Source organism: Vipera berus, assembly GCF_964194415.1.
Source record: "Vipera berus genome assembly, chromosome: 15".
Taxonomy (NCBI): domain Eukaryota; kingdom Metazoa; phylum Chordata; class Lepidosauria; order Squamata; family Viperidae; genus Vipera; species Vipera berus.
In genome coordinates, this window is record NC_138218.1 from 8,548,049 (window position 1) to 8,559,221 (window position 11,173).

At 44.7% G+C, this 11,173-nt stretch overlaps 1 protein-coding gene across 3 annotated transcripts in view; it reads right to left on the bottom strand.

Annotated features, from left to right (window-relative positions):
• Window positions 1-8,788, bottom strand: part of KCNT1 (potassium sodium-activated channel subfamily T member 1) — a gene marked incomplete at its 5' end in the record, with an annotated part of 58,742 nt that extends 49,954 nt beyond the window's left edge. The window contains 2 exons of one of the 3 annotated variants that reach the window (XM_081339797.1): window positions 4,996-5,184; window positions 8,721-8,788. In XM_081339797.1, coding sequence (XP_081195923.1) covers window positions 4,996-5,184; window positions 8,721-8,788 — 257 coding nt within the window. Of the gene's footprint in view, window positions 1-4,995; window positions 5,185-8,720 lie in introns of those variants that run through there. The other 2 variants (XM_081339800.1, XM_081339799.1) reach the window with 2 other exon arrangements.
• Between the last annotated feature and the right edge of the window lie 2,385 nt (window positions 8,789-11,173).

An 11,173-nucleotide genomic window follows, 5' to 3' on the forward strand; every position in this document is an offset into this window, starting at 1 on the left:
TGTTTTCAGACAGTTGGTCCTTATTATTTGCTGTGGATTGTTTTTTTTTGTTTTTCTGCCCAGACATCCTAAATTCTTCTGGATTTTATACATTTTTCTCCCTAAGAATGGTGAGAGAAAGAAACGTTGCTATTTCTAGCAACGTTTATGTATTTATTTATTTTACTGAGCGCCTTTAGATTTTATTGCCTTTTACTAGCCTAGGTGGCATGTGAAGATATTGCTGGTCCGTATACGTTATAAGATACATTGAATAAGTAAACTGGCAGGCTTGTTTCCTCCTTTTGTAAATGTTTGCCTGCCAAAGTGAAGCCATTTGAAAAGGTGACAAATTCTTTTCCGCTTTTTTTGGTTGTTGTTGTTTTAAAAACAACGGGCTCTTTTGCAGCTTAAAATGGAAAAAAGATCAGGTAGGACTTGGATCCGATGCTGATAAAACTCAAAAGGTCAGACTTTTAGCCTCGTGTGCAAATGTATCCCTTTTTTTTTTTTTTTTGCTCAAGTGACACAGGAAAATTGCTCAAATGACACAGGAAAACCATGGAAACTACAGTTCAAAACGAGCTTGGAGGCCAGGCTGCCTTATAAGCTTATTTGCTTATTTAAATAAGGGAGGCAATTAGGAAAAAAAAATCATAATTACAAAGGATGAATTCCCACCATGGTGTAACACAATTAAAAACAAAATGCAGAATTAGCTTTCGGTTTGCGCATTTCCCCCCCCCCCTTTTTTTTTCTTTTTCTCTGAAAGATCGTCTTGGGTGTAGAGGTTAAGCCAGCCGCCTAGAAAACTGGACACGGAGCCGGCTGACTGACCTTGTGCCAGCCACTCTCTCTCAGCCCTAAGTAGCAAGCAACGGCAAACTGCTTCTGGAACCTGGCCAAGAAAAATTGCAGCGTTTTGCTCAGGCTGTTGCCAGGAATCAGAGATCGAAAAGCAAGCCAGATGGCAGTTTAGGGGCCAAACTCTTTGGAAGATGGAGCAGGATGCCTCTGAACCCAGAAAAGACGGAAGGTATTCATTTCCAGGAACCAAAATGAGCTCGTCTTTCTCTACGTAAACACACAGACACCCAATCTCCTTTTGTTTGTTTTTAAGGGCAGCCTAATTTAGAAAGAGAGATTTTCAAGCATGCGGTTCAGATTTTGTGAAAGATATAGGCCTCGGAAAAATGCTTAGGGATCCACCTTAGATCCCAGTATGAGCCAAGTCTTCCCGTATACCCGGAGGGAACGGTAGGGTTAAAACTGTAAGAAATGATTTTTCAAAAACTCTTCCCCCACAGCCGCGCAGTTAAAATTGGAGCCAGGTTAATAGGAATTGGGGGAAAAAAGAGAGAAAGAAATATATATTTTTTTCTCTTAGTTATGCATCCTCTATAGAATCTTTGCTTCCAAAAAAGGACAACCAAATGTTCTAAACACAGATGGAGCTGGAGTGTTGTTGTTTCCCCCCCCTACAATTTCCCCCGAGGTAAACAGTCCAAAGGAAATAAGACTTTAAAAACTGGGAATTATTAGATGCTCTGGAAAAAAGGAACACCTAAGTCTCTTCCCTTTGAAGAGGCTTCAAGATTCTTCCCACCTTCCCGTCTGTCAGCCTGGCACAGCCACGGATACAAATGGTTCTAATTATTGTGCTCCAACCTAATCACCGCTGTGTTGCCTTTTTAAAGAGAATATCACTCTGGATTGCGAGGGAGCCTCAGCATAGCACCACTTAAGAATAAAAATAAGAGCCAGAAACCATTCAGAGCCTGGGAGAGCATTTAGGAGGGAAAAAAGGGGAAGGAGGAAGGAGGAGGAGGAGGAGGAGGAGGAGGAGGAGGAGGAGGAGGAGGAGCAGGAGCAGGAGCAGGAGGAGGAGAAGGAGAAGGAAAAGGAGAAGAAGAAGAAGAAGAAGAAGAAGAAGAAGAAGAAGGAGGAGGAGGAGGAGGAGGAGGAGGAGGAGGAGGAGGAGGAGGAGGAGAAGGAGAAGGAGAAGGAAAAGGAGAAGAAGAAGAAGAAGAAGAAGAAGAAGAAGAAGAAGAAGAAGAAGAAGAAGAAGAAGAAGAAGAAGAAGGAGGAGGAGGAGGAGGAGCAGGAGGAGCAGGAGGAGGAGGAGGAGAAGGAGAAGGAAAAGGAGAAGAAGAAGAAGAAGAAGGAGGAGGAGGAGGAGGAGGAGGAGGAGGAGGAGGAGAAGGAGAAGGAGAAGAAGAAGAAGAAGAAGAAGAAGAAGAAGAAGAAGAAGAAGAAGAAGAAGAAGAAGAAGATTGTCACGATATAAAAACATACGTTGAGGCTCTACGAAGAGTACAGAGCAATGCTATAAAGATGATTAGGGGGGACTGGCGGCTGAACACATACAAAGAACAGTTGCAGACATTGGGTGTGTCTAGTTTAATGAAAAGAAGGACTAGGGGGTGACATGATAGCAGTGTTCCAAATCTGAGGGGCTGACACAAAGAAGTGTGTGTGTGGGGGGGTGTCAACCTATTCCCCAAAGTACATGAAGGCGGACTAGGAAGCAATGGATGGAAACTCATCAAAGAGAGATCCAATCTAGAAACTAAGGAGACACGTCCTAACAGTGAGGACAATTAATCAGTGGAACAGCTTGCCACCAGAAGGTGTGGGCGCTCCAACCCTGGAGGCTTTTAAGAAGAGGCTGGATAGTCAGTTGTCTGGGAATGGTAGAGGGACTCCTGCTTGAGCAGGGGGTTGGACTAGAAGACCTCTAAGATCCCTTCCAACTCCGTTATTCGGCGAAGCGTTCTGTCAGAAGGAAGGGAAGGAGTCACGGATGATTGGAAGTCAGTCGGAACAAACATTTCACCACTGAGCAACTGTGCTTATTATTGCTGTTTGCTTTAACTCGCGTTGTCCCCGCCCCACCAGAGCTTATTTGCAGCTAAGCAACAGTAGGCTCCCAGTTTGGTCGTAGATTCCAAAGAGGCTTTCATAAATCATAGAAAATTGGAAGTGGAGGTGGAACAAGAAAGAGAAAAGTGGCTTCGGGTCGACAGCAATGCATGATCTCCCAACTCGGCCGGGCTGTTTTCCAATAAAACCCACGAGCGTTTTTCTGCCCTCAAACCAAGAATTCCAACCGACCCTTTTGCTGAGGAAAGGGCTGACACGGTTAATCAACGCAAAGGTTCTGTTTGCACACAGCGAAGCGTGCCTGTCTTAAAACCAGCACCACATGGTCCTCAGGAGAAATGGGAGCTGCAAGGCCGCCTTCCAATTCTTTTGCGAGAAGAAATTTCTGGAGGCCAGCCGTTCAAGAAGCCCCCGAGATACGGTACTCAACTGTGCATAATTTCCCCCATGGAATAAACCATGTAAATAACAACTGTAATAAAGCTGTAAATAAAGCTGTAAATATGGGGGTTGGTTTTTTTTTGCAAAATTCAGAGCAATAGGATTCTGATGGAGGGCAAAAGAAGAGTTTAAACCAGGGGGGTCTTCAAACACGGCCCTTTTATGACTCGTGGACTTCATCTCCCAGAATTCCTCAGCCAGCGTGGCTGGCTGAGGAATTCTGGGAGTTGAAGTCCACGAGTCATAAAAGGGCCGCGTTTGAAGTCCCCCTCCTGGTTTAAACCATGGAGGAAAGTGTAAAAGGGATGCCTGGATTAGATTCTCAGTCATCCAGGTTACAGTTCAAAGGTGCTTTTTCTTTCCAAAAGGCAACTGGACTGTGTCTTTTTTTTTTCCCTGGAGGAGGAAGAAGAGAACGTTTCACTTCTCATGCGAGAAGCTTCATCAGTTCTGATGGAAGGATAGATACTGACAGTTAAGCTCTGGATTTCGCTGAACAGAAGGGAGAAGTTTTCACAATCCCAGTCAGGACTGTTGGTTGCAAAAGATGGAAAAGTGATAACCAACTCAGAAGTACGTGGCTATGCTCTGGAATATTTGGGACCTCGGTGCCCATCGTCTTCAGCCAGCATGGACCTTGGCAAAGGATTGTGGGAGTTGTTGTGGAAAACGTTTGAAGATGAATGGCCACCACAGTTAACATTTTAAGCTTCATCACCGGGCTTCTCATGAACCTGATTGCTATAATAACTATATATATATATATTTTAGATACACCCAATACACAGAACTATACATTAACCCCACTGATTTGCCATGTGAAACACACAATTAAGACCAACATTAACTAAACTTTAAGCAAGGTCTTCTGTTAATCTTCTGGCCCGAGTCACACAAAGTACAAATATGGGTTCGGTCTATGTTCGCTTTGATACGTTGTATAATGCCAGCTCTGACGGTTCATAACTAAGTTGATAGCTTCGCAAATTGGGCAAATCCATCGCCACTGCACTTTGTTCTGCAAACACAATTAAGCAAACCATGGGGTGGGTAGGATGTGTAAACCCTTCCTAGGCAGGCAGAAGTGAGCCCCATTAAGCTCAGCTATGTTTACTTCCCCAAAAGGTTTATAGAATAACCACGTAGGCTACAGTTTTACTTCAGTACGATTACCTCTGTAAACAGCGTTGTAGTTCGCATTTCAAACTGACTTAAATTTGCAACCACTTTCCCCCCCCCCATTTCTGCCACCCCCACAAAAATCCAAGAGGAACAAGTCATCAGAATGTCCCCCAAAAGGGGTTTAAGCAACGCGTATAAATCATCCTTGGGCAAAAAAAACCACTAGAGAGTAAGTACAGAAAAAGAAGTCTTGGGTAAATTTAACTCTAGCAATAAGAGTTAGACAGTGCCCTATCTGGATAGTACAATCAGCACCACAAAACTCCAAATAGATCACCAGAACTAGTCTGCACAGGATCAGCACCATGGAGAGCTCAGCCTATAAATTGACATTGGCTTACATGCAATGGGAGTTGCGCCCATAGGCGAAAGGCAAAAATCAGCACCACGGACAGCAGCCCCTCTTGCTGCCACATCCGACACCTTGAGCCCCCAATTTGAGCTTCTTACCCTTCACAGCTAAACACACACACACACACCTTCCTTCTCCATCCCATTGTGTCCTCTTACCTGTCCTCGTTTTGGAAGCTCTGGTCCCCCAACAGCAAATCTCGAAACCGATAACGGGGTGGCAGGGGAAGCACCTCGGAGTCCAACTCATTCATGGTCAAAGAGGAGATGTCCAGGATGACCCCACTCTTGGTGTTGTTGGTGTTGCTTCCTCCAGCTCTTCCACCACCTCCTGGGGATGCTTTGAATCTGCAAGGAAAAGAGGAGGCCCAAGAATGAGAGGCTTGGAGGCAACTTGGCCTTTCCCCTTTGGAGTTGGATGCAAACAGAGAAGGGAAAGCCCTGCCAGATACTAAGACTTCCTCCTCTACCAGAATGGTATTTCCAGGGTGTGGCTTAGGGTCCCTCTTGAGTAGTAGAAAGCATGTTGTCCCAGCTCCAAGAGAAGGACCAGAGCCTATGAACTTTGTCTCCTCCTTGTAGCTTTTGACCTCAAGACTCGAAAATTCTCCCCCTCCTTCAAATCCCTCCTTTTCTCTCCTGAACAGAAATACACACAATCACACAGTTCTTTACAGCCAACTCTCTTTACAGCCCTGGAGTTCCTCCCATGGGAAAAAAAGGGGGGAATGTTTTTGGGTGGGCAAGATAGACAAGAAAGGAAAGGGTGAAACAGGATGGTGACCCCCCCCCCTCCAAAGCCATGTCTGAGAATGGCAGAGGAAAGCAGGAAAAAAATCGGCTTTGCAAATTTTTTTTTTAAAGGAAACTAACGTCGTGGGAATGACATGGATTTTGTTTTTTATTTATTTTTTTAAAAAATAATTTTATTAAGTCTGTCGAGATGTAACGTGCAAAAAAAAACAAAGGTGAAAATCATGGGAAAAGAGGAGAGGAAAAAGGGTAAAGAACAAAGTGTAGGGTGAAGGGGAAAAAAGACAAGAAAAACATCGGACTTCCCACTCCTTTTAGCACAGTAGAATAAGGTGTGTTACAGTGAATAAGAACGTTACAGTCTCAACTTTTTGCTTTGACACCCTAATACAAACTAGCCATTTATATAACAACAAATGAATCTAATCAGGAAAAACCAGCGGAAAAGAAAGAAAGAAAGAAAGAAAGAAAGAAAGAAAGAAAGAAAGAAAGAGGAAGAGGAAGGAAGGAAGAAAAGAGATGGGAGGGAGGTAAGGAAAGAAGGGATGGAGGAAAGGAAGGAAGGAAGGAAGGACGGAGGGAAGGAAGGAAGAAAGGAAGGAGGAAGGGAAGGAAGAAGGGAAAGAAGGAAGGAAGGAGATGGGAGGGAAGGAAGGAAAGAAAGAGAAGGGATATTTCCAAATATAAAATGCCAGAACAGTGAATTATTTTACTGTTTAGTTTCCATGGAAAACTGAGAATTTCTCCTTGGTCTAAATCCATTTCCTCAGCCCTGACCTGACTCGCTAAGTTCCTGCAGAGAGCATCTATTTCTCTTTTTCTTACTTTTTTTTATAGTTCTGTCATTCATTGCAAGCTCAGAAGCAAATAAATCCCCTCAAATAAGGTCTTCTAGTCCAGCCCCTTGCTCAAGCAGGAGATCCTATATCATTTCAGACAAAGAGTTTTCCAATCTCTTCTTTTTTTAAAAAAACAACAACAACCCTCTCTTAAATTCTAGCACTGAATTCAACTTCCAGTTCTGTCCTGACGGATAGTCTTGAAGAGCTTCCCATGTCAAAATCCACAGCACATTTTCCAAGATTAAGGGCACTTTATTCCAAACGATGAGTTTGAAGATGCACCAGGTTAGCTCAAAGTCACGGCGTCCACTAATTCAGTGGGGAAAAAAATCACAGAGAAGAGCAACTAAGATGATCAAAGACCTGGAGACCAAAACATGCGAAGGACGGCTGCGGGACTTGGGTTTGGCTAGCCTAAAGAAAACAAGAAATAGGGGAGATGTGATAGCAGCATGTCCAGTTTTCGAGGGGCTGCCACAAAGAAGAGGGGGGGGGTCACTTTATTCACCAAAGCACCAGAGGGCAGGAGGAGAAACAACGGTTGGAAACTGATCAAAGAGAGAAGCAACCTGGAATTAAGGAGAAACTTCCTAACAGTGAAGACAATTAACCAGTGGAACAACTGGCCTCCAGAAATCGTGGGCGCTCCATCACTGGAGGTTTTTAAGAAGGGACTGGACATTCACCTGGCTGAGATGGTGTAGGTTCTCCTGCTTGAGCAGGGGGCTGGACTAGAAGACCTCCAAGGCCTCTTCCAGCTTCTATTCTATTCTACTCTACTCTACTCTACTCTACTCTACTCTACTCTACTCTACTCTACTCTACTCTATTCTATTCTATTCTATTCTATTCTATTCTATTCTATTCTATTCTATTCTATTCTACTCTACTCTACTCTATTCTACTTTCTATTCTATTCTATTCTACTCTACTCTACTCTACTCTATTCTAATTTCTATTCTATTCTATTCTATTCTATTCCTATTCTTTTTCTTTTTCTTTTCCTTTTCCTCAAAAGAGTTAGCCTATCTAGCATCCAAACGAGGCAGAACACAGATCTTCTCGTATCCAGCAGAGGATTTTTCTACAGTGACGGCCACTAAGGCAGGGACAAAGGAAACCCATCCCTGCTGGACCCTTAACTATAGTTTTCTTTCCTCCAAACGCCCCAGAGAAAGTAGCTCAAGATGATGAATTAAGTCAGCCCACGATCTGAACACCAGCTCAGCCATGACTGGCAGAAGATCCCTCAGCGTGCCGTCTCACTGTGACTTGGAGTTGTGTGGATTCATGTCACACCTTACAGCAAAACTTTAATTGCCACCCTAGCACAGGGGCAGAGCACTGCCTCTGCACGCAGAACGTTCCAGGTTTAATTTTTTGGGGGGCGTCTCCAGGGCAACCCTCAAGAGTTGGTGTCAACCTTGCTGTGTTATTTTGACATCAAGAGTTCTTCTCAGCTAAGACAAACCTCGCTGGGAATTTCAGTTAGAGGCACAGCGCACCACCCTTTACAAAATGCCAGGAATATTAGTGTTCTCCCCCCCCCACCCCGATTAACTCCGATCTGGGGACAAGGAAAGTAACCCCACCAGTTGATTGGCACAAAGCGAGCTCTTTCTGCTAAGTCTTTGCAGTCCATTCTCTCTTCCACAGCCTTAAGAGGATAACGGGACTGGAAGGGACCTTAGAGGTCTTCTAGTCCAAACCCCAGCTGGAGCAGAAGACTCTATACCATTCCAGAGAAACGGCTGTCTAATCTCTTAAAAAAAAAAAAACTCCAGTGATGGAGCGTCCACAACTTCTGGAAGGGAAGTTGTTCCACTGGCTAATTGTTCTCACTCTTTCAGAAATTTCTCCTTCGTGCTAGATGGCTTCTCTCCTTGATTAAGCAATGACCCTTACAGACACACACCTTTTTTTAAGGAGTGGAGAGATTCTGCCTTGGATTCAGGAAGAGGGGCAACCGAGGCAAAATCTCTCCGATTGAAAGAGGGTTAGAAGTTGGACCGAGGCTTTGTTCCCTAAATCTGGGCTCCTGAGATTTGTGAGTTCAACTTACAGCATCACCCGGGCGCCAAAGAACTGCTTTTTCAACCAATACAGTCACGTTTCTTCCCCTATTCTTCTCCACACACACACACACACACACACCATCACCACCACCCCAGGCCGGCCAAAAAACAAAAAAAAACAACAAAAAAAATCAGATCAGATCAGGCTCTCAAAATGTCAGTTTGCCATTTTTAAAGCCAGCCAGCCTGTCTCTTTTTTCCAGCCAACACTCACCTCGTCAGCTTTTGCGAGAGATCTTCTCTCCGGGAATAACACCTCACTGTCATCCTGGGCGCCAGCATCTCAAGGCTGAGATGGAAGGGGTCTCTCTCTCTCTCTCTTCACGATCCCCCTACTCAAATCAAGCCCAGCAGCTGGGAAGCCCCCCACCCCATCCAGCTCCTGAAAAGCAGGCAGAATCCGCCATCGGAACCATGGCTTTTGCAGCGTGTTTTCTTTGAGGGGGGGTGGGGGAGAGAAGAAGGAATTTTTTTAAAAAAATGACGGTAATCTTCTCGTTCCTCTCCAGCGAGACACGTTCCCACTTCCTCAGTTGATCCCCAGCTCTCTCAGACTGGGTGCAAAAGATAGCCAACCAAACAGGCCTTCAGCACAAAGATCCAGAGAGACACAAAAAGTCCACGTTTAAGGACCCAGCAGCTCACAGGGAGAGAAAGGGAAGATGCTTAAGGCAGAGTCTGCCTCTTGCTGCCACGTGCTGGTGATGCAAAAAAATAAAAATGAGAGAGAGAGAGAGAGAGAGAGAGAGAGAGAGAGAGAGAGAGAGAGAGAGAGAGAGAGAGAGAGAGAGAGAGAGAGATTCAAATTCTATGGAAGGCAGCCAATATTTCTGATTTTTTTTTTTGGGTAAGCCCCACCCTGTTCTCCATTTCTCTAACATATGCTTTAAGCAGTTAATGCGGTTTAGCAGAGGGGAAAAAAAAAAGAGATGCTTAAGGAGAGATGTGAGCTTCAGTGTGTACACGAAGGACAGGCAATGAAACTGGGTAGTCGTCTGGCATTGCAAAGGATATCTTGCCAAGTGTGTGTGTGTGTGGGGGGGGAATGTTACGAAGGAGCTGTAGGTTTTAGCTCAAGGGTGGGAGAAACTTCCTGGGGTAAAGGCCGATTCCCCAAAGGAAGAGACTGCCGGCCGAGTTATTAACAGCAACGCCTGATTCAATTCATGAAGAGCCTCATGAGGTTGAAGGCAAGGAAAAAGAGATTTGGTTACAGAGTCTTGGAAAGTAGGAAGGACTCTTTTTTTAAAAAAAACAACAAACTGTGGTGTGTTAAGGCACGGTAACAGCCAATCAGTAAGAATAGAGCTAGGAGGGACCTTGGAGGTCTTCTAGCCCAACCCCCTGCTCAAGCAGGAGATCCTAAGACCATTTGAGACAAATGGCTGTCCAGTCTCTTCTTAAAAAGCGCCCATAACTTCTGAAGGGCAAGCCGTTCAACTAATTGTTCTCGCCGTAAGGAAATTCTTCCTTACATGCAGGTTGCTTCTCTCCTTGATTAGTTTCCATCTGTTGCTTCTGTGTCTTGCCTTCTGGTGCTCTGGTAAATAAGTTGACCCCCGTCTTCTTTGGGGCAGCCCCTGAAATACTGGAAGACTGCTATCATATCACCCCTAGTCCTTCTTTTCATTCAACTGGACGTAACCCAGTTCCAGCAACCGTCCTCCGCGTGTTTTAACCTCCAGGCTTTTAATTATCCTAGTTGCTCTTATCTGCACTTTCAGCCCTCCCCAAAGTCGCTGTAGCAGTTTTGTTTCTCAATGGTTTCCTTAACTGGATGGATAACAAATTGTTCGATAAGGGTAGGAATGTTCGCCTGGACTTTCTCTGCCATGTTTGAGGTTTTTTTTTTTTCCTTTCTTCCTTCCTTTCCCAGACTCAGAGAATTCCCTTGGGATGCTGGGGGAAAAAAAATATATGATGAACTTTCTAGAGGATGAAATGGCCCTGGTATTTGTGGAAAGGGTGGAGGAAGACATAAAGGATTTCATGAAGAACTAAGGCGCTTATCAGAGTTCTCCACACCGTGTACGTCCTTATTATTTTTTTTATTTTTATTTATTTTATTTTAATTCCATTTATATCCCGCCCTTCTCCAAAGACTCAGGGCGGCTTACAAGCTTAGCAGTAGCCTTCATTCTACGTATATGCCTGCTTATTAGGGCTTTCACACACCCCCCAAGCGGCATTATTACAAAGTCAGCTTTAATTGCCCCCCAACAATCTGGGTCCTCATTTTACCTACCTGGGAAGGATGGAAGGCTGAGTCAACCTTGAGCCTGGTGGGACTCGAACCTGCACTAATTGCAGGCAGCTGGTGTTACTTAAGGAGGCCTTAGCCCACTGCTCCACCAAGGCAAATCATACTCTGCAAATTTAAGGCCCAATGTGGCAAGGGAAGGCACCCCAATGAAAACTGGGAGTTCCTGATTTGAAATTGTATCTCTTAATAGGGGAAGATTTGGTTTCTTTTGAATTTCTCACCTAGTCTCAACTTGGTTTTGGCTGAGCTTGGTGGTTTCCTTGCAGACGTTTCATTACCCAACTAGGTAACATCCTCAGTGCTTGTGAGTGGGTGGGGGGGAGGTTGCTGCCTGTTTATTTCCAGTTGCAAACCCAGTTGGGTAATGAAATGTTTGCCAGCAAGCCACCAAGCTCGGCTCAACG